Source organism: Grus americana, chromosome 12 (assembly GCF_028858705.1).
Source record: "Grus americana isolate bGruAme1 chromosome 12, bGruAme1.mat, whole genome shotgun sequence".
Lineage (NCBI taxonomy): Eukaryota > Metazoa > Chordata > Aves > Gruiformes > Gruidae > Grus > Grus americana.
The window spans coordinates 2,721,973-2,746,265 of NC_072863.1; the positions used below are offsets into that span (position 1 = coordinate 2,721,973).

Below are 24,293 nucleotides of genomic sequence, written 5' to 3' on the forward strand. Positions count from 1 at the left end.
AAATGAGTTTCAAAGAGAACACAGTCTGCATGGTCTAGTATTACTGAATGATGAATAAATAAAATCAGACTAAAAGTATTGTAGTTACGTAAGACAACGTGGTTCTGCAACCTGACTTGAGTTCAGTAGAGTCTTGCATATCTGCTGACTTTATTCCCAGAATACTTTCCCCCCCTAGTTTGAACAATGCCATTGAATACAGAAGTCCTTGACATTAGCCCAACTCTCAAGATGAGATTCGCAAGGTTCCCTTTTTTCCAAGGGGAAATGGTTGCTAATCAATAATCCCATCAATTATTCTCTCCAGTTTCAGAAGGAAGTGAGAATTTTTGGATTGAATTGGATTTAAATATATCATGTAGAATTTTTAAAATGATGCATTTTATAAACATGATTTCCATCACCATTATTCCACCAAGTCTTTGAGAGTTCAAAAAATTGATTTTCTCTTGGAATCCAACAGCAATATCTATAGATCAAAATACATAATGGAATTTATAATACAAAAGCATCAACTTAAATGTAATTTAAAGCTTTCAGAAACTCATAGTGATTTGATTTTTAAATAGTCTCAGTCTTTTGTATATATAATTTCCCAGAATATATATATTTCAATTGTTCCTCGTAGAACATTTTTCTGCAATTTTATATGCATTTAAAAGTGATAATCCAGAAACAAAAAAAAAAAAAGGAGTAATATTTCAGAAGTCTTATTGCGCACTAAAATCTTTTTACACCAAAAGCACCTCTGCTCCCTTTTAAAAGTCTCACAGTCAGCAACTTTAGCCTGGGTCTATAATCTCTTGGTCTTCAGTTAAAAGGCATTTCACAGTAAATCTTGATACAGCTCGCTTTCTAACCTCAATAGCGGATAGTTTTAGTTACTAACACACCACCACCTGAACTAAAGTTCCTTTAAAAACCAGATTCAATGTCTGGTTTTGTGTTTTCAACTACATTTGGCTGTCTAAAATACTTCAATAAAAGTGCTTACTGCTATATAAAGAATCATTATATAGGGAAGGGATACAGATTTATTATGTAAGTCTGCCCAATAAAAAATTTTCTAAACAGCTAAGTACTGGATTACACATACTCCAGCCATCACTACACATATTTTAGGCTTATAACTAAGAGCTTATACAGCAATATGTTCAGAAAGTGCTATACTAATAAGTGTTACCTACCTGTTAACTTGATATGTCCTGCTTCATCAAGCAAAATGCTGAAAATTAAAATTCACATTCACCAATACACATAAAGAGGAATGTTTACATATAACATTTAAAACAATGATTAACAATTTCGATCTCTAACTTCTGTCATTAATTTAGCAAGCCAATATTATTTCATTTAAACATCAGAGCTATGTTTTTAACATTTTATATTTGTTTACATAGTTTAAGAAAAATATTTTTAATTTTTTACATCACTATAGTGGAAAATGCAAAGCAACAAGCAAAATACACGTAATAGTGGTAAAATACATTTTACTTTACTTTTCTGGCTTCAGGTCCCTGTATACAATTCCCAAGCTGTGAAGGTGATCCAAAGCAAGGGCCAGTTCTGCGAGGTAGAATTTCACATCTTCCTCTGTAAACATAACCTAATAAGAACTGTATAGATTTACCTTCTGATCTTGTCTTCAGTTTTTAAAACTGCAATCTAAAAAAAATAGTCCTGTCTGCCTAAATTTCAAAATAAATTTTAGGACTACTTTATGAACTCATAATTCATGAATTCACCTAACAGAAATGATATACTAATATAGGCTAGTCATCAAGCATACAAAAGAACTACCTGCAATAGTCCAATAAAAACATCAGCAGCAGTTACTGCAAAGCATTAGCTAATTTAAGGCAATAAATTTAATTGTTATATTTGGTGTTTACCACCAGCACTCCTTCTGCCACAATCCTATACAGACTGTTTTCCACTGCATCATAAAATTTAGTACGTGATTGCTGTATTGGGTGACTGTCTCTGTGAGTTTATATTAACAACACTTAGAAAAGAAAAGTAGAAATCATTTAGAAAAAAAAGTATGCAAAATAAAACACTGTGGTGAAAATAACAATGACGTGGAAGTCTGCAGTGGGAGCTGAAGAACCTACTCTGCTCTTCTTAGGAAAATAAATTTGAAGAACCCTAGTGAGATACTGAAAAACTGACTGACATTGCACAAAGTATTTGAGACATGTATTTTATCCTAAACACTCAGCAGGTTGCTTCTAATTTCATATACCAGAATCATACCTGCTTTGGCTCTTGTCACATTCTACAAATTCCTGGAGAAGTCAGTAATCTTTAAACTACGGGAACTGAATTTGAAGTTTAAGGGAACTATTCCCTTATTTGTTGAAGACACCAGGAAGAAGAACAGCTATCTCAACTGCACAGCAGATGGCTAACAAGACTTAAATTAAGGTAACTGGGCTTACTGATTTAGTAGTACACTGATCTGTACTTTAAATTATACATATGTAATCTGTTCTACTGGCAACAGAAATATTCCTCACTTCCACACGATAGGCATTAACATTGTATGAGCAATAAAGCTGTTTACGCTACACAAAGTTTCACCTTTATTTTTTTTTAAAGACCAATGTTGACACCAGTTTTATTTTATATCCAAAAGAGCAAGAGTAAACTTTGGATATCATTGCTCCTTGGAGTAGCTAAAATGCATCTCTCAATACAATCACGCTAAATGGTAATCTACAATCTCCCAACAATAATTTCATTTAAAACTGCTTTCTGTGTCAAATTAAACATGATGCAAGTCAACTTCATTAAATGTTACCAATGAAAACTTCATTATATACTCATTTCACTTCCACAGTTGAAACTCTCATACCCACATTAGAATTTAAACACCAACAAAGGCGTTTTAATAACCTCATACTAAATTCAATTAATTTAAAATAATCCTCGTGTGGAAAGTATGAAATGCCACGGGGAATTTACCCTCATGTGTATTGTCCACTGTCTGTGTTTTACCAAACATTTTACTTTGTGTACTTTTGAAAACACCTTGTCTTCCCATCAGAAAATAAAAAGGTCTGATTTTTCTTCTATCTATGTAGACAGTAAGAGTTTAAAAGCCATCATAGAAGTTAACTGAAGTCTTCCAAAAAAACACGTAGAGACTTAACCGTAAGAAAACTTGACAATTATTACTTCTTTATTCCCAAAGGGAATACATACCTCTTTCAACCACCTAGCTAGTGTTATTATGGATGGACTTGCATCCCTTATTTAAGAACGTTGCCTATTCAGTAATCCCAGCTGTGTTAGTGCAAAAGAATAGTTCCTCCTGCTAGACCAGAATTTCCTCTATAATTAGACATCCTATATCAAAGCAGAGATTGACCTCTTTCCTACCTACTGTTCCAATAACCCTTTACAAGTTAGTTGGTTTGTTTAAGCTTTTAACCTCCATTTTAGCCTCAAGGTTAATTAATTTTGAGCTCAATTCTTAAATACAATCACTGTTTTACCAAAGTCAGCTTTTTATAAAAAAGAAAACAAAACCACCTTTAAATTCTTCCTTCTCTTTTGTCTGTTCCTAAAGTAAAGCTTTATTTTTACAATAATATGGGAAAAAATCTAGCTCGTGGCCTTACATACTAGCAATACAAGCACCCCCTTTATGTCATGAAAAATCAGCCAGATACCCAGTTTTCTCATTTAAGAAAGTGGCTTTTCCCATGCATTAGCAACATAAGTGTATTTAGACCGGTGAAAACACTGAAAAGCTCTCTTACTGTGAAGTTGTTGAGAAATTGCCATTAAAAATTTAGATCTTTATGAAAGGTTTGCAGAAAGAAAATAAAAGTCTTATAAATGTGTTCATAATACTTAATAATACAAAAACAGAAATGAAAAATTAAAGTTCCAATGTCAGATGAAGGAGAGTGGTCTCAAAAATACTCAATGTTCACACTTGGTGAGATTAAGCATTAGGATTTGTATTACAGCATTATGAAATTTTACAATGCAGCAGAAACCTCTTATAGATGCGGGCATCCAGGAGCACCTAAGCTGACTATGAGCACAAGAACTATACATCCCCTTTCTTCATTGCTAAATCCTAATTTAATCCAGTTAGGTTTCCAAGCAACAAAACATTTTTAGACAGAAGAACTGTACTTTGCAGATAGCAAATTAAAATTTCGGCTACTAATCAATACACACTCATGTTTCTTAAGGTTACAGAATATATTCTAGAATATGTCAGGGAAACCCAACTAAGTTATTAAAAATTTGACCATGACAAAAATATGGGGGAAACAACTATAGAAGACAATCCTATACTGACAAAAATAACCCCTTGTCTAACACCAAGTGGAGATAAAATTTGAGGTACTTACCTCTTTGGATAATCGCGTGAATACATCTCCTCCCCTGAGAAAATCCAATATTAAATATAGCTTCCCTTCAGTCTGAAAGGCTTAAAAAAATAAAAAAGAGTATCAATAGTTGTGTGACAAAGATGATCTACAAAACAGATCTGAATGCTTTTACAACTTGGAAATTTCAGTGAAAGGCAATACTTTTGTTATGGAACTGAAATAATTCAACAGCACATGAGGTAATTTATTGAATTATTACTTGCTTCTTCACAGAAGACAGTCTTAGTCATAAGAGATCATTAAAATACTGTTCTTTTTCTCCATTGTCAAACAAGGAAACAGCAAGCACGTGAATTACTGTGTTTTGGGTTTACTCAATGAAAAGTAAAAAACCTCTGCAGAACTTGTAAGAATTCTCCAAATCTTTAATTTCAAGAGGACTTAACCTAAAACTTTTATATATACATGTGTATTTAACACTTTTTTTTGCCCTGTGATTGAAAGTTGCTAGAACCAAATCGGATACTAAAATGGACACAAAACTGAGAAGAACAAGATCAGCAATGTCTTCAAGTAATGAAAGAAACTAGCAAAAAAATACCAACCATAGTGCAGTTTGACGATAAATGGATGATTTACTTCTACTAATATATCTCTCTCCATTTTTGTACGAACTCTATCCCGAACTGAGGAAAAAACAGAAAAACAGACTAGTATGAAACAAATGTATTTGGTATAAAACAAATGCAGCAGAAATTAGGATACAGAAAGTCTTTGCTGTCTAAAGAAATAATTTATCTTATTTGTTCTTAATTTTTCAGTCTCCCCCAAAAACACATGCTTTCAGACAGCAAAACTCTATTTTGTTTCTTACCTGCCCCAGCTTCCTTATTGTCTTCAATTTTTTCCAACACATCCCAATATTTTGTGATAAATCATGTAACTTCCAAGAAAAAAAGCTCACATCTACATTTCCTGGCTGCTAACTTCCATCTCTGAATTAGCCATCTGTATTGAATATCTATTTTCTGTCTTTTAAGATTACTTTTTCTTCTTTAACTAGTAACAGTCCCTATTTACACACAGTGAAGTTGTGCCCATTAAAGTGTCTTCTGAAAGCCAAACCAGTAAGTTAGCTGGCTATGGCACCTCTAACAAGAGGGAATGACTTAATTTTAACCACAGTAGAGTTCTAACTTAACAAGAGACAAAAGGAAAAATTGTTTACGAAATTGTCTTGTTTTAATATAATGACTAAACAGAATTAAATAATGCAATTTTAAACTTTGAAAGAGTACTTTTTAACCACATAATTAAAGCTGTCTGGCCAAATTTAAAATAATTCTTAAACATGAACTTACAAGTTACTCTAGGAAAAAAAGCTACTGTCAGAGAGGAGAGTTATGAACTCATTGAAAAAATATTTAAGATTAAAAAAAGGTTTTAAAAAGAAGTATTTACAAGATTCACTTAAGAGATCCAGGTGCACTGGAAACTATTTTCTAAATTCAAAAGCCAAACGTACCTTTTAAAGAAGCTTTTTTCAATACTTTCATTGCATAAAGTTGTCCAGCATCAGGACCAATTATTTTCCGTACGAGGAAAACCTGGTAACATAAACACCAATTTTAAATTAGCGCTAAAAATATTTTACGTAAGCCTGACTAAAACCCATTACTAGGTCTTTACTTTTAACTTCATTAATACAGACAAGGAGCTAGCACCTCCCTAGTCCCATCCCATTCCTTAAAAACTCTGAAGAATGAAAAGATGCCAAATATTCACAGTAAGTCTTTTTGTCTGAGGAAGCTTAGTAATCGAATAAGCAACTATCATAAACCTCCTATTAACTTCAGACAGCTCTCAGTGTTCTTTTCTAAGTACATATCTTAAAAGGAAGGGCAAAATTGCATTCCCTTAATCAGATTAGAGGTACAAGCACCACCAAGCTCTCTGAAGTATTCAGATTGGTCACAAACTATAGCAAGCTGTTTAAAAAAGTACTTATCAAATAAGTACTTACAGAAATGTGTTTCTTTATATTGCTTTCCTGGAGAATGACAGTTCTGCCTGGGCTGCCACCTCCTAAGAGGTTTTTAAGGTTTAAAACCCAAGTCTCAAACATGCAAGAAGCTATATGAATTCTGCAAGAGTGCTGAGAGGAAAGCAAGGAAGCCTCACACCATTTAAGATCAAAGCAACCTTTCCCTCTGGAATAGCAACTCCAACAGGTTTTTCTACTCTCGTCTTTCCAGAGGAGTTTTAAAGATAGATAGTATATAACATGACAGTAAGAAATGCATAATATTACATAGAATAATGCAGTACAAATACATGTACCTCTACTGAATAATATTCTAACTACTAGGTCTTGCCATTTACAAAATCGTTTGGTATGTGCTCTGTTTCCAAGTCCTTCTTATAACAGCAATTATTAGTTATGAGGAATGTTTGTACTGTAAAGAAATAAAACGTACAACTCAAGAGAATGCCAAGAGCTACTCAAAATTGCCTCTCTGATCTTACCTTAATCAGATTTTCATTAACGCAAGATTTATTTACATATATACTTTGTTAGAAATTACTATTTAGAAATTATTAAAAAAAACCCCAAAACTTGTCAACTTTTCCATTCTAGAACCAGAAATTCATATGCTGTCACTGACTAGACTGTACAGAGTTAGGGAGAGGGGTTGTTTTTATTTTAAGCTCTGGTTAGAAGAAAAATGTCATCATGTTTCAAGGTTATCGGGCTTTTTGTTTTGTTTAAGTTTAGCCCAATGATCAGCCTACAGCACTGCTCTCCTATTATGTGATGTTGATGGTCAAATAGTAAAGGAAGTAATTCAAACATCAGCAAATAAGAAAACACCTGTAGATTAATATACTTACAATTATAAAAGTAAAATATTAATAAGCATGTACAAATATTTTAGTGCTTGATAACTAGCAGCTTGTGAGAATGTAAGGAATTTATGTACAAATCACAAATTCTAGCTAATAAGGACCAAAATAGCTGACACTGAAAACTATTCAAGCAAAGTCTCCAGCTGTTCAATTGTAAAGCAAAATCGAGATGGGCACGTGTTGCACAAGGTGATTCACCTAAGGGAATCGAAGATCGTCTTCAGCAGACGGGGTGCTGAAGCCTTAGAAGGTTATCAAAGGCTGAAGAAGGAAATTCAGTAACAGACATGAGGTTTAACCCTTTATTTCTGTGAAGCAGTGTTAAATCCTGCACAGATGTCAAAAAAGCCAGGTACAGGATGGGCTGTAGTACTATGCCAGGCCAGAGCAAACAAACCTCATGTTTGCTACAGCCAAAGGGAGACGCCTGGGAAGCATGAACTGGAGAGAGAAAACAAACACCATGAAGGTAACAGCCATTGATCTTCATTGTTTGTTTTCTCTTTTCAATAGAAAGCAACAAATATTAGATAAAAAGAGCTCCACTCAGATGTGCGACAGTCACCATCCAATCCTTAAAGCTGGTTCCTCAACCAAGTACCGCCAGGTTTCAAAAACTCTAAACACACATCTCACCAAGCTGGTGGGATTTGAGCCAGAGCGTTCCTTACGCTACCAAAGCCTGAAGTAAGAATCAGTCGGAGTCCAGGCTAAGATGCCTGTACCAGATGCGCTGAACTCTACGATAGCTTGAGACGATCTCAAGTCAGGAGTAATAAATGCATGGAGCCTTTTAGCTTCTGAAGACGAGAAGCGTATGAGGGAATTGGCAACTAACACGACCAGATAAAGAAATGTTTCTTAAGCCATAAAACATTAAGAAATATTTTAAAGTCTATTTTCTAAACTATCACTTATTCACAGAATGCCTTCCTAATGTCTAATTTCCCCCCTGCCCCATACAACTCTATGCAGAGGTTTGTTCCTGCCATGAGATAGGCAAAACCAGCCAAAGAACAGGAAAAGGGAAACATATATGTTAAGCTGATTGTCTATTTTTTGTGTGTTGCGAAAGATCCAGTTTAAGAGTCTGGTTTAAAAAAAATTAAATTAACATCTTATACACTAGGATTAACATTGCAATTAGTGTGTTTCAAACTAGTGACTGTGACATTTGATTTTTAATTTCATTTCTGCAATGTGGCACATTACAAAGAAATGATTGTAACAAAAAAATTGCCATACTTCTCTATTTGCCATTTGAATAATTGTTCACTTAGTGTCTTTTAGCTGTAGATCACTGGACAAATACATCAAAATAAAAAATTCAAAATACATTTCCCAGGTTATTTACTTTATTGTTACTTTGGTTCAAGTTCCAAACTACCACAATCATTCTTCTGTATCTACATCAATACAGATTTCATATATTGAAAAAAGTCAAACATTCACAGCATGTCAGTACCATCTTTAAAAGACAAATCATGATCTCCTCCAGAAGGGTCTATCAATCTCTATTACACTGCTGGGGCCTCCCAAGCATCAACCTACAGAAGATGTGAGACAGCCTATATAGAACACAGATATTGTTTGTTCTGATTCCTCACTAGATGCTGTAATCAAGCCTAAGGCAGTTGAAAGAACTGGACAACACCAGAGCTGTTACATAAAACCCACCCCTAACGCTACAACCCAACTGGTAAAATCCCTTGCTCTTGGTGCCATTGTTCCCATGAAGCTGCAGATGCCAGTCCAGATGAACCACAAATGTGTCCCTCAAGTTAAAGCAAACCGTAACTTTCCACTGCAGACCTCCTAAAATTTGCTACTGATTGACCCTTCTTCCTAGGTACCTAGGCTGTTCCCTCTCTGATATGATGTGGCGTCCCGCTTTAAACAGTGCTCCCTTGACACCAGATCAAGATTAGAAAAAGATGAAATTTGTCAATAACTTTTCAAACATTCCCAGCAACTCTGCTATAGCACTGCCTTTCTTACCCAAAAATGTACTTGAGCTAACCCCTCGCAGGCTGACTTTTTGGACAGATCTATGGCGAAAGACATCTCTTTTCCTCTAAAAAACGCAAAATCAGAAAGGCTATCATAGTAAACCCAAACCCCACACTAACCAACTGCAAACCAGGATGGATAACTTCCTCCAAAACAGGGCAATTTCCACATGCATATCTACCTCTACTCAGATTTGTTAGGTTTATACCTAACCTTGTAGTTTTGTAGAAATAAGGGAAGTAAAACATTATTAAGACAAAGCAGGTCCAAAGTGGACATCGGATGAAGGCAAAGTTTGTTCTCTTACCTTTCCAAATGACCCCTGTCCAAGAACCTTAAGTAGTTCAAACTGTGCTGGATCCGCTTTCTCACATCCTTCTTTCACATGGTGTGTAATAGGAATTTCTTTCACACTTCCTTCATCCTATTATTTCACAGCAAACAAAAACACAACAATGAACAGGTCTGAATTAAGCAACTTTTTTTAGAAGTGCATGTAAATGCCTGCTCTTTTTTTTAAATAAAATATTTGGAATTCTAATAAGACATAGATGAAGAGTTTTCCCATCCATCCTTTGTTAAATAAATGCATCTAAAATTTCTAAATTAAAGTAAAAGTCTCAAAGAATGCTCATTTCCTTTTGTCACAACTATTACAACTACAGCAAAGATGGATTTTCTGACATGAAAGGAATACATAGATTTTTTTTTTTAAACCAAGGCCGAGATGATCCTTCTGTGCTTCATTTCTGTTTTAGCAGCCTTTAGTTCTCCCAGGGATTACTCTTCTCATCTTTCCTTTTCCTGAAATAGTCTTAATGAAAGCTAAATTGAATTGCATCATTTTAGGTAATTACTGCTTTTCACAGCAGCAAATAATAAATATGGTCATCCGGTTGTAGCTAAAGGAATATGCATCATTTGAAGAGCATAAATAAGGTATGAGTCATCTTAAGAACTCTGCAAATTCCTGCATCCAACAGAGGAAACACAGCTCTGGGGCACAGAGCTCATGGAAAGACCATCCTGCGTGGAGATCTCCTTCAAGAAAGCCAGGGTAATTCTGAGGTAGGTAAAAGATTCAGTGTTCTGTTGACTTTTTCCTGTTACTCTCATCGTTACCTAAAGCAGGGCCCAGCAGCTACTATTGTGAAAAGACAAACATTCAAGATGAAAACAAATCAGATTAAGTATTGCAGCTTTTATGGTGTAAGAGAAGTTTCTGTGAGCCAAAACGAGTGAGGTGACAAAATAAGCACCCTTGAAACTACAAACTACATGCTAGGGCTACAACAGCAACTTCAGCTTGCAGTAGAAAAGGAGCAGCACCCCTCAAGCCCTATCAAAAATTCCGATTAACTTCTTGTACACAGCAAATACAACCCAACCACAACAGCAAATCTGATCTGATTTGCAGTGTTTTGCTTTTAGTGTATCCAAATGATTATTAACTGTCCTCCTATCCTCTCTTTAGGTCTTCATCTTGAAAGCTCCTCTTAGTAGAGAGCAGAAAAACACCTTACCAACCTACAGTGCATTGCTTTCCCTCAATGACAGGTATGAGCACCACCAGAAAAAGACCTGATCACTTGACAAAAGAGTTGGTTTTAGGAAAAAACACCATTCTATAGTCAGGCTGACTACAGAAAGTCTTGCTGCCTAAGACCATGCATTAAAACTTCTGTATTAAGTCTGATAACACTAATTATAAGTATCTAGACAAAATTCTCTGTGTGGTTACACAGAAATTCAGGGTAGAAATCTGATCATCTAAATGTGTATGTACTTACTGCAATAATTAAAAAAATAAAAGGGGGGGGGGCAACCACCACAGTGCATTAACTGTCTATGCCTTAATTGCTTTGTTTGACCAGAGGGGGACAGAAAGAATTCAAACTAACATCTCAGCACGTTCACAAACTGTAGTCCAGCTGCTGTTGCACAAGTCCTGTCCCCTCTCCTACATCTCTTGCTTCATACTCTTTCTGGAAAAGGCCTGTTTGTTCCGCTTCCCTTGCAAAGGTAGGCATTAACACAAGGCACTGCTGGATACAAAGTTAATTATTTAATTCACACTCTAAGCTACTTTATTTCCCTTTGTTCACAAAAAACCCAGCTGACATAGGCTGATGATATAGTGTATACATCCCAACTTCACTTCATCCATCCATCTTGATGACTATGCATACACATGTTCGTATGAAAGATGCACACATCTCTTCACTTTTTAGTTATTTTTTAAACACAAACCTGGAATTTAAGGCAGGGAAGAATGCTAGCATTTCAAGTCATCTGACAACAGATCAAAGCAGTGATTCCTCTAGCTACACACCAAGTTGTACAACAGACTTAATGGCTGGTTCTTTCTATGAAATATGTAAATACTCTATTTAGAAGCCTTTTTTCTTGAACATCCTAATTTGTGTTCCTTAACACTGTGAACCGTTGCATGAGAAAAGATCTTTACAAGTTCATCTGCTCTTCTGTTTATAACCCACCTTGAGTCATTAGCCTGTGACATCACAGGTGGTTGCTGCAGAGACTGACAGAGTATTTCTAAATGCGAATTGAGGAGAAAAATGTTTTCCATGCAAATAAAGAATAACTTGAGATGTAGGAAATGAGTTTTTTTTTTTTATAAAGTGTTTACCTTCACAAAAGATGTCTATATAATTTCACCTACTTAACTACCATTAAAGTGCTAAAAATTGGCATGACTGAAGTATAAAAAGACCTTCATCAACAAGAAATGAGCAGGTAAAGAGTTGAACAGATACATAAGCCAGGTTGATTTTCATTTCTAGTTTGGCCTCCACGAACTGCAAATTTGGTTATCTGATTTTTGTGCTCTGCTGCTCGAGCAGCAAATCTATTTCAAGACTCAGGTACCAGCTCCCACCAAGTCGCCTTGCACAAGAGGTAACTATTCCCAGCAGGTTCAACAGAAGACAAAGCACGGAAAGAAACGCTGCCATCAGTTATGGCTTTGTGCCATCTCGCTTTGTTACAGCTTGACTGGTATGTAGCTCCAAGCACCTAACAAACAAGCTCAGCAACATCCTTCTGGTTCAAGTACAGTGATGTGTAAGATGACCCTGACACTGACTCTTTATTTACTTACTCCACACCAGGAAGCGTCCAAGCGCCACATTTCTACCCCCAAGAGTTTATTCTCCAAATCACTTAAAGTCATTATTGCAACACACAAAGCAGTGGTTACAGCTGGCAACAAGACCTACTTGATACCTTCCTTCCATGATCCTGTTCAAAAATACATGGATGGGTGTGTTGAAAAATGACAGTCAATTTTTCCATGCAAAGTCAGGCATTGCACCACGTAAGAGAATCAGCCTGAAGTTTAGTCCAAAATTTAGCCAGCGTACAGAACGCTGACCTTCAGCATCTCCTAAATATGCACATCACCATGGCACTGGACAAAAATCACGCTCAACAGGGTTTATCTGGGATACATCTATATAAAAGTCAAATTAACATACTGGTGTAAAAATTAATTCTGTTCTAAAATAGCAGGATTTAAGTACCTTCTAGATGAACGTACAGCAACTACATTAAAAAAATACAAAGGAAGAACAGATGACAGTGTAATAAAAGCAACATTAAGCACTCTGTGTATAAAAGGTTCAAGGTTGGACTGAGCATTTTCTGAGGGTGAGGGCTCTGTAAACGCTCTCTCCAGCACACAGAATCTGTTTTCCATAAAGCACTGCCTCATGTGGCAAACTTTCCCAAACAAGGCACTTACAGCCCCTACCCAGGTACTAATTTTCAAAATTGTCTTTGAGACTTACAGCCTCTTCAGATCTGGTAAAATAAAACGATAGGTTCAAAAGTTATTACAGAGCAGGGAACACAAATTTTGCTTCAAAAGGAAATCATGCTAATGAACGTCTAAACTGACCATCTATCAAATATACTTACGTGGTAGGAATATGGTTCACCTTCTTCCATAGGCTCATCTGCCATTTTAAGGCCATTTAGCTGGAGAGGGGACGGAAGGGGAATGCAGAAGGGAAAGAAAAAAACAGAAAAACAAAAACAACATTAAGACCTAACAATTTCAAATAAGCAGAGCTCATAATTTGACCAATTTACATTTCAGAGCACGCAAATGAAAACTGGTGTTCTTGTTGCTCTAATTTAAAACTGTAGTTTCAAACAAATGCTACTACTTAGTAGTTATATTTAGCATCTCCCTTATGTATCATTTAGCATATCCCTTTGTAAATGCCATTCCATAGCGTTATTTAATTAGAATTAATTTAAAATTCCTTCTTTAAAAGCTACAGATACCATGCATACAGGATGACACTAATGTAAAATTCTTCCATTACACACAAAATTTATGTTGCGGATGCTTTTCAAAAACCTAAAATCCGATGCTGAAAATTTATTTGCAGTTTAAAGAGAAAAGATTTTAAAGTGATTTCAAGTCTTTTGGGGGCAAGAAGTGGTGCAAGAGCAGGCGGAACAGAGAATACATACCACAATTCTCATGCACAAAAATAATTACCCATTTCCTTAAAAAATAAGATTCCTCTAAAAATTTGCTTGCATTAAGTTATTTAAATATCTAGCAAATAGAATATTCAAAATTTAATGAAGTACTTTAGAAACTGTAGATCTGTATATTAAAATATTTGTGGATCATTTTCAAAACCAACACCTTTAAGAGGCAAAAAAGTATGATATGGATTTAGACAGAAGCAAATACATGACATGCTCAGAAATGAGCACAATATTTGCTAGTGTTTGCCTACTCCCCTTCACACACTTCAAACAGCAAAGATACCAAGCCCACAGTCACAGTAAAAAGGGTTTAATTTCTAGATAAAGTTATTTAGTTTAAGTTCTCCTTAAGTAACAAACAATGCCATGCTTTTTAACAACTGAAACAGAAATCCCAACCCCAAATATAAAGGACATGCTCTGTTTCAACATGCAAAGCATTAATTAAAAGCTGGAAATACCTGACAAAGTGGGTGAAGCCAATTATGGATTTTGCTAATGATAATTGCTAATTTATTTATATGTTAATTGTTCAGCATCACTACCTTCATGTGGCTTAGATCTCACACAACAAAATACTAACTAGAAATAACATAAGGAAACTCAAACTACTTTTTTCCTGAAAACAGAAGTTGAAGCAATTAAGTTCTTAGACCGAGTAATGACATTTTTTTCTTGTACTTCTGAATTTATCTAAAATACATGCCTAAGATACCACAATATGGTATGATTATCGGTATGTGAACTGGTAAACCACAGCACTACAAAGAATCTTGAAGTGCCATGTAGACCATGCCTCTATTTAAAAACAAACCAGAAAACTCGACAAACGGGTAGGGCTGAAGAGACAAGTTTATACCACCACGACTGTGTTGTCTAAGCAAACTCAACCACTTCCACTGCTGCTTCTAGGACTCTTGAAATCAAGCAGAGCTTTTAAGAGCTAAGTCCTAAATTAATGATTTTGAGAAAATTAAATCTCCAACTGTTGTATCAAGACACCGGCACTTGGTTTTGGACTATATCCTCACTGGAAAAAAAAAAAACCTATCAAGGAAAGCAGCATGAAGCTTTGGTTACTTTCACTCTTCTCTAAGTTTCTGTTTATTTTAACCACAATTAACACACACACTCTTCACATTAACAACAAACAATCAGTTTAACCCAGTGCTGGCATATTCAACACATCTTCATCATGCGTATATATCATGCATTGCCACCCTAATTTCTCAAGGCCAAAAAAATCACTAACCTATTACCCTGGATTCAGAAACCTCACATATGCTACAGAAACCAAAGCTACTAATTTCCTACCTAACCTATTTCTGTTTTGCATACTATTTTTTCCAAATTAGATATTGGGAGGGATGGGGCACCCGCTATGCTTGTTATCATATGAATTAATTGAATACATCAAGAAATAATACCAGAGTTCAGACCAGATATGAACTCCAACCTCATTTCAGATGATTGACTGCCACGTGATTTCTTTTCACAGTATCACTAGATTACATTCAAGTATAAATTAATACAAGCTCCATCGAAGTTGTCCAGAAAACTTACTTGGACCTAGTAAGAAAGTGGGTTTCCATTCCAGGTGCTCAGAAATGAAACAATTCTTCACTTCTGGACTTTAAATTGCAGCATGCATTTCACCTTTTCTTTCAATATGGTCAACATTTTTCAAGTTTTGTTACTTAAATTTAAGCTCTGAAACGAATACTACCAGCCACAAGAACTGCAGATAAGCCACTGTTTTTAGTGTAAGTCCAGGCAATCAGATACAGAAAGCTGTCACTGCTGGAATGACATTTTGAACCAAAAATCAGTATGTTATTTGATCTACATAGTTCCTGAGCACGCCACGTAGGCATACTTTCAGCTTTCTGGCAAATCTCATACAGTAAGTTATTGGACTTTTATGGCAGGTAATCAAATGTCATCTTAATTAACAATTTCCTATCATACACTTTTCCCCTTCATTGTTGCTCATGGTTGTTTTTTTCCCCGTCCAGTCTCCCTGTAACTATAAAGACTGGGATGCTTGCCAATTTTTAGTCCAAAGAATTTTATGTTCAAGTGCATGAATCTACTTTTATTGCCCAATATACACGACTACACTTTTGTCTTATTTGTTTTGAACCCTGGTCACTGTTCATTAAAAAACCAAAACCAAACCAACAAACAACAACAAACTTGCTGGACTGTAACACAAAGTCTAGTAGTTTTAAAGAACTAGTAGTTTGTTGTTATTCAGTTAAAAAAAATCAATGACAAAAATCAAATCATTTCTGTTCTGTACAATTACTTATAGTGGCCAAGTTTTAGTACCTAGAAGTTGTCACTGTCTCTTGCATTAGGCAAAAAAGAAAAATTGCAATACAAAATTCTGCTTCCACAGCCAACTGTGTCCCCTTTTAGTGATTTAATAATATTTATACACAAACATATAAAGAACAGAACTGCTTTAACCTCTAAGTTATTACTTACTAAATATCTATGAATGCACAAATTTCATTTACTACTGAACGTCAGAAAGCACATATCTGTAAGAGAACAGGTGAAAGGAAGCAAGTACCATTATTCTGAGGGAGATTCTTTCACCCTTGAATCATTTTGGTGTTCAGTACTGCTAAACTCTTACAAATACCTGAACGTTTTAGATATTAACTTTAAGACACAAACTAAACTCAGACTTTTAGGCAAACAGTGTCAATACTTTCCAAACAAAAAAAATATTTAAAATAAGAGAAAGTCTACTGTTGATCAGTATAAAAATAACCAAAACCACTACATAAGAAGAGATGAGAATGATGTTAAGGTCAGACAATCTGGCAGATAAGAAACTTACTTTTCCAGAGGTGCAGCCTAACAGACCTGAGCCTCCGATGCCAAACTGCCTCCGAGGTAACGCGGCGCAATCTGCCTTCTGATTTAAATAGCTGCATTGGATCCCATGACCGGCTGGGACTATACCCTATTACCTTGGGAGAACATCCAAAGGGCTTCTGTGGGCTGGTAAAAGGATTAACTACTCTTGCACATGGTTTTCCTCTGATAATTACAGCAGAACAGAGGAATCCCAGTATTACCAAAGATTAGAACCATCTTCCCCCTCCCATATTAAGGATGTTTTTAACAGTTTACATGATAAATGCGTTATGGTTTGGCAGACCTATAGGTTTTGGCTGAAAGCAGCTAGACATGATCAGCAAAAGTGCCTAAGTACGTGGAAAACAAGAAGAAGATGTGAAGCTGGTTCATTCTGCCCTGTTTTTATGCGTCTTCATTTAGGCATTCAAACAGAATTAAAAATTTTACAGAAAAAAACAGAACTGGGAATTTTATAGTCATAGTATTATTAGAAGTAGAAAGAGTTATTCATCACCACTCACATATAATCTTGCCTGGTTTCAAACAGGTAAAATTCTACATAAGGATCAACAAAAGCTTCTGCATCCTCCACAGTTCCTCCTTCACTGTGCTTAATTTGCTAAGTTACTGCAGCTACAGTCACCAGACCTACACCTCTCAATTCTTCCAAATGAACACAAGACAAACCAGTTTGCCTCCCCACATACAAAAGCATTACTTCAAATACTTATTTCAAAATGTTAGAGTGGAAGCTTACACTAGAAACCCCAATTATTTTGAAAAGACTTTGGGAAAAAAATCCTTTGAAAAAAATCCTGTTAAGATGACCACATTTGTTCCTCATTTATTTTGAATGACATCTGCAGAGAGTTTGCATCATTAATTTAATTAGCAAGACATTGGCCTACTGAATCTTATTTCCTGAGATAGGTTGGAAAAACGTGGGGGTTCTGTGCACAGCCAAACAGGTGAGGGGGTTTGCTATTTTTTAAAACGATGCCTAAGTCACTGTGAACAAAACTGAAGTTTAAAGGCACCTGTTTTTCCTATAAAACATCCACAACTGTTCTCCATGCAACAGCTTTTAAAAACAAAACAAAAAACAAAAAACCCACAACAATAAAAACATAGATATTGTTACTGCATGCAGGTGCCCAAGCTGGATTCGGTGCTCTTTACTGCCTGGGCTTGCATACTTTTGGGAAAGAACAATTTCCTCCAGTCCAGCAGCCAAGCCCACGAAGTGGAAGACAGAGCGGTGTTATTAGGGTTACCAGACACGGAGTTACACCGACCAAAGCCGAGTCCTACCCTACCACAATGTGACCAGAGGAAGGACGTCCTGCTGATGGCAGCGCCCACACGAGACTGCAGGTCTACGCTGAATTTTTTTGTCATCCGCTCAGGGCACAAACCCTGTGCTAGCCTCAGTCCCGCAGCTCCTCTCCCAAAAGGAAGAGGCCAGGTCGGTCACTCACACCCTCTTTAAACACACCAAGTAAGACAGCAAGATAAAGTCATCTACCTTAAAAAAAAATAATAAAATACTTAAACACATAATCAACACTAGGGAAACTTATAAATTTCTCTTCCTGTGGCAAATAAATCATACATTCAGATAGGATAACAAATCTTCAGCAACATATAATTACTAGTTTTAAGAGAACATTTTGATCCCTTCCATTATCAGAGATCAGGGGAGAATTATGTGTATGTCAGACTAGTTACAGCTATGACAAAACACAAACCTAACCACAAGCACAGGGATCACTGAACTAGTAAAGGACTTGAGATCTTTTTACTACTGCCTGTCTGGGAGCTGACTGTAACTCCATAATCAAAAGGCATAAAGCAGCCACTCTGCAAACGGTGTTTAATGGCAGATTAGGAATTAGCCAGATTACCCTGGAAAAGGGTAAGACCTAAACCTGATGAAAACAACATTTTTCAAATTTTATTCTTAGTGTAGTAAAGTACATCTATGTAAGTATTAAAATTCTGTATATTAGGAGTTAACAAATCATAACATTCTTCTGATGTAGGGCTATTGTAAAGTCTCTCCAAGACTATCCTGAGGGAACCGAGGCGAGTTACCTCGAACAGACCCCCTGCTCCTTTCCAAGACTCAGAATACCACAGCAGATTTCCAAAACGATCTTCAAAAGTGGTATACCAAACAGAATTATTATTATTATTATATTGCAGCACTTTTCAATGCATAAAGACACTCATTGTTTTCCATTTAAGAGTATTAATGTGCCTTTTTTTTTTTTTTACTTTTTTTAAGCCTGTTTGTTCTTTATAAAAGACTATACATTGTTGCCATGGCTGAGGGCACTTAGTTCAAGTAACATGCAATACTATTACTTTTTTTTTCCTTAGCATAACGCCACCTAATTGTGGATTTTTTCAGAGATGCACAAAACTAGGTAGCTGAGTCATCCATGTCACTGCCAGTAATTACTCACCAAGGAGTTATGCAACTCCTAACACTGACAAAATTCAGTGGCCTTTGACAGACCAGGCTCAGAACATGCTTAAGAGAAGGGACTAAAACCATTGGCCAAAATCAAAGATTTAGTTATTTAAATTGGCACGGGCAACAGATTATGTACAACAGCAGCAAAGCTCAACTCACGAACATGCCTTTTAAAAGGCAGCAACTTTCAAGACAGCCCAGTTTTCTAGCAGAATACTTTAATTTCCATTCACTTTGTTGTTCCAGCCTTGTCTTCCTTGTCACCATCAGCCAATTAAGCAACTGGTTTCTGAAGTATTTATTTCGACAATAAATACTTGAGTTTGAGGTGGCATTTATGCAATTCACAATATTCGTGTATTGCAACGAGCATGCACTTAAGTCAATTACACTTCTCCTCTTAAATGCACAAACAACCAGAAAATTCCAAAATTACTATATTCTGCCCAATTCCAAGTGTTTTTGCATTGCATTCAGCTTGGTCAATAAAACATTAACATTTACTGTTTCTTTATAAACTGCAATCACATTTTAATAATCTGCAACAGTTGATTATAATCAACACCCTCGTACCTATTTCTATTACCATGAAAATACTTATTAATCATATATTTAGGAGGAAAAGTTGATTCAATATCTGATGTTTAAACTGCATGACACCGACCCTTCCTACCTATTCTGAAGGAATTCCCACAGTCACAGAATTGCTTCACAAGTGACACTGTCATCAGAATATAAAGACAGGAACGGCACAGTGTATAGTCCAAAACGTTATCCTTAGCACTTCAAAGGCCACCAACGTGAAAAAAGGCAAATACAATACAATCCTAAATTTCTTGCAAAAGTTCATGTTGGTTTTACATCTTGAAGCATGAAAATTTGTTTCCTGCCTTCGAGACCGCAACCCTCCCTCACCAACTGCTTTTACTTCATCAAGTCAACACAAGTGCAACTTCACTGGAAATGCATTTATTTTGAATAACGTAATCCTATATTTAGTCAACAAGCAGATTCCTCAGACAGAACTGTTTCCCTAATTTTTTTCTCCCATGCTACAACTGATGGACAAGAGCACCAGTAACCACGAGTAAGTTGATATTCAAAATACAGGATGATTTCACAGTAATATTGTTGACTGCAGTTCCAGTGAGGCCAAGGTCACCAAGATCTAGCAGACTGCCAACATAAGGTTGTAGTAAGTATTATAGGCTATACTTAATTCTATAAAATTTAAGTGAAGAATCCAAACCAAAATTCATTTTAACATAAAATGAACCTTTGTTAAATCCCCAAACCACGTGAATGTAGAATTCCGACAAGTGAAAAGTACTACACATCCCCGAGATGCACTTTATATTAAAGTGTTACGACAATAACAAGTATTTGTTAATGTAAATAGGGAATTTCATACACAACTTGAAGAAACTGGTTTTGGTATAAATGAAATTTCAAATGCCGCTAGCCAAGTGTAACATGGACGTAACAAACATGAAGTCTCATTTTAATCAGAGTACTACTGAAATAGTTTTACGCAGACCCTGTTAAGTAAGTAGTTCATGTACAGGCTTGAGGAAAATACGATTCAAAGAACAACTGTTGCAAACAGTTGCCTTCAGATGTTACGAACACAGAGCTGGTTCAGTTGGACACCCACCATCCTACACTCTGTTGTCCAGTCAAAAAATACTGAGATGCACAATAATCAAATACTCACATTTCAGCCACAATACTCAATAAGTTTCATTATTTTAACATTGATGTATTGCAATATTCTTAAAGAACAGATCAATGGGGCCAAGAAAATTCTCAGACCTTCAATAAGCTTCATACCTTAACTACAGCATACTATTTTTACAAACCATAAGATTAACAAATAAGCCTTAATACTTCTGCTGACTTTTTAATCCTTACCTGTAGCTTCACTAACATAATTAGGATTTCTCTAATATTAAAGCACAGGGACCACATCAAGTATTATGAGATGATTAGAACATTTTAAAGTGTTAAAGTGTAGCTGCCATGATACAGAAATACATGTCCAATAATTATAGTACTTGGAAGTGGCACTCTGTAGACACAGAAAATAAAAAAATTCTAAGATATTTAAAACCTCGTCGCTTTATTCCTCTTGCGAATTCATTTTTTTCCTTTACATGAAATTTTATTCTCCAATAAAACTATACAACACGATCCCTTAAAGGATATCCTTTCATTCCTCCCAAAACTTTAAGCTATGCCTGTTTTGTGCACTTTGTACTTCAAGATGAATTTGCTACAGACCTTTTTAGTTACGGTAAGAAAAGCCTACTGCATCATGGAAAGCAAGTCTGACCAGTTTTAAGAAGCTTTATTTAGATAACATCTTTTGTGTGTCTAATACACCTAGGCGTAATCTTTTATTTGTCATACTTGGCGATACTTGATACGCAATCCTATGCTTCTGATATAAAAGTGCAGAAGTTTTAATACTCGAGTATCACATTCTGCTGAGATACATGCATTATTACAGCATAGCCAGTTTTACCATTTATCTTCTTTTAAATAGCATTTAGTACTTGCTTATGGATGCACCTAGAGCGCTAAGCAATACCTCGAAGACACTCTTAAAGCCGTTTCTCATTCTTTACGACGTTTAAGTATCCAAACCTCAGTTACACGCTCCCGGTTCTGTTAGTTGTGTGCATGATAATCATTGTATAGTTACTCAATGCAAAAGCAAAGAGACTTCTCCTAGCGACAACCTACCTGGATGCACACCCAGACTAGTACAATCACATTTTCAGAAGTTGAAGTAACTTTCCGCAGGATCCGCGGCCATAAACCTGAGTTTACAACAAACCTCCGGAGCTGTATGTTAATTGGGAACCGACAACCGCGGCACTAACACCGTTACGAAGGCGACACAAGGCACACCGGCCTTTAGTGCCCGGTAATACGCGTTATTCTCACAAGCCCGGCTGGCTCTGCTCTAACTCCGCACGTGTTGGCGCTGCCCCGCAGCCCGCACCCGGGAGGGGAGCGCGGTTTGCCTCCGCTTTCCGAGCCCAGAGCCGCCGCCGGGGCAGCGCGGGCTGGGAGGCGTCGGCCGCGGCTGCCGAGGGGCGGCGGGGGAGGCCGGCGGGGACGGGCTGCGGGTCGCGCCTGTGGACCGCCGCCTTCCCGGGACAGGCCGGAGCGAGCTCGCACGAAGGCCGGTGCCGGCGCGGCCGCTCCGGGGGACGAGGCGTGAGCAGGCCAGGTGCCCGGGCGGCGGGGGCCGGGAGGTAGCGGGGGGGGGGGGATCCCGAGGGGGGCGGGGAAGCGGCGACGGCGGCGCCGAGAGCGCCGGGATCCGGCGGGGGAGGGTGGCGGGCAGCCCGCGGGCAGCGAGGCGGGGGGGGGAGACCCGCGAAGCCGGGGAGGGGCGGGGGCCTCCGGGGAGAGGCCGGGGGCCGGGGGCGTTGCGGTCTTGCCCGCCCTCCGCCCCCGGCCCGGCCGCTCCCAGGCGGCGGCGGGGGCCGGGGAGGCAGGTGCCCGCGGGGAACCGGCCACGGCGCGCCCCGCCCCCGGCCCCACACTGACCTCGCCGCCGCTCACGTACAGCTCCATTTTGTGGCAGGGCTCCGGCTCCTCCGCGTCCTCCAGCGGAGCGAACGGCACCATGTCCCGGCTCTCCTCCTAGCCGGGCAGCCGCCGCCAGACGCTGCACATTCCCCGGCCCGCGGCCGGCTCAGAGGCGGCGGGCGGCCGCGGCGGGCCCCCTCCTCCTGCCCATAGAGCGCGGCGGCGGAGCTCGGGCTACTGCTGCTGCCGGCCGGCGGGGGCGGCTCCGCTCTGCGCTCCCCCGCGCACACCCCCCAACATGGCGGCCGGCGGGGGCGGGGCCTGCGCGGCATGGGGATGACGTCAGGGCGGGCCGGAGAATCCCCTGTATGGGGAGGGAGGGGGGGCCGGGCCGTGACGCGCGGTGACGCGCGGCGCCGTTAACGTTGCTTCGGCCGGGCGGCGCCTCGCTGAGGGGATTGAGGCGGGGGGGCTCCGGTTAGGGCGGTTCTGCCCCCCCCCCTATGTCTGAGGGCCCGCGGTAAATAGCCGTGAGGGCGCGCGGCACCTGAAGGTTCCGCCTGGGACCGGGGGGAAGCTGAGGGAGGGCCTGGGAGAGCGGCACCGGGGCGTTTAAAACAAAACAAAGGGGATAAAAAAGGCATGGTGTGAAATCAGTGACGTACCCCCCGGCTGAGACACCGCTGTCCCCTCAGCCCCCACAGAAATACGCGGTCCCTACCTTCGGTGCCTTGAATTCCCCTCATAAGGGCGGGCAGGCCGGGAGGATGGAGGCTCTCCTACCCGATAGAGCGACAGAGGGGAACAAAAACCCCAAACGAACAAAAAAAAAAAAAAAAGTTTAGTTTTTCAAAATTCAGAGGTCGCAGGATATGAAACACAGGCTGGGAAGTGGAAAACTGTAGCCTGGTTCCTCCTAGGTTCTTTGTGAGATGAAGAGCATGGATAGCCGTGTGCATCTGCTTCACCGTGGTTACAACCACCAAGGGATGGACTCCTTTGTTTCCAAGCGTGTGTTTAGAGAGAAACGCTACAATATTTCCAAGCCGGAGAGGGTAGAAAAAAGACCATGGATGCAAAAATCACCATTTGATCTTAAGAGCTGGAAAACACTAGATGATACTATCAAAAATACGCATTTTTTTTAAGGATAGAAAACTGCCTCAGTGACACTGAGGCTTTATTTAACCACTCTGTATGACTTCTTAGTAAGTCCTGCCATTCAGATAAAGCTAGAAAAAGAAGTCTCAAACCATTCTTAATTGCCAAAGAATTTTGATGAAATTAGCGCAACCGAGGGAACAAGCTGGTACACCCCATCGTCCAGAACACTTTCCAGTCCTGCTTTTTTTTTTCCTCAGAAGTCAATCATCGTACAAACAAGTATATAGTATAAGCTGCTGTGCTGCTGTAGTCCTTGATTAAATTAGAATTAAATTAGAGCGACCTGTTTCACAAAGCTAACCGCTACCAGTTCCCTGTCACTGAGCCTGCGGAAGAGAGTTGCCTATTGTGAATGTGTCATTGCAGCAAGAGCCAGCTGGTGTGTCAGCATTTCCATTGCAAACCTATTTTTAAAGGTCTGCAACTCAACCATG

At 38.4% G+C, this 24,293-nt stretch overlaps 1 protein-coding gene across 5 annotated transcripts in view; it reads right to left on the reverse strand.

Moving 5' to 3' along the window:
• Positions 1–22,992, reverse strand: part of RPS6KA6 (ribosomal protein S6 kinase A6) — a 41,805-nt gene extending 18,813 nt beyond the window's left edge. For 4 of the 5 annotated variants that reach the window (XR_008578920.1, XM_054839162.1, XM_054839164.1 and 1 more), the window contains exons 1-8: positions 22,714–22,992; positions 13,212–13,271; positions 9,580–9,696; positions 5,881–5,962; positions 4,961–5,041; positions 4,374–4,453; positions 1,500–1,606; positions 1,188–1,225 (exon numbers count right to left, since the gene is read on the reverse strand). Coding sequence is in view for 4 of the 5 variants with exons in the window: in XM_054839162.1 (XP_054695137.1) it covers positions 1,188–1,225; positions 1,500–1,606; positions 4,374–4,453; positions 4,961–5,041; positions 5,881–5,962; positions 9,580–9,696; positions 13,212–13,271; positions 22,714–22,794 (646 nt within the window). In the remaining variant the exon portion in view is untranslated. The remainder of the gene's footprint in view (positions 1–1,187; positions 1,226–1,499; positions 1,607–4,373; positions 4,454–4,960; positions 5,042–5,880; positions 5,963–9,579; positions 9,697–13,211; positions 13,272–22,713) is intronic. The other variant, XM_054839163.1, reaches the window with a different exon arrangement.
• Positions 22,993–24,293: the final 1,301 nt, after the last annotated feature.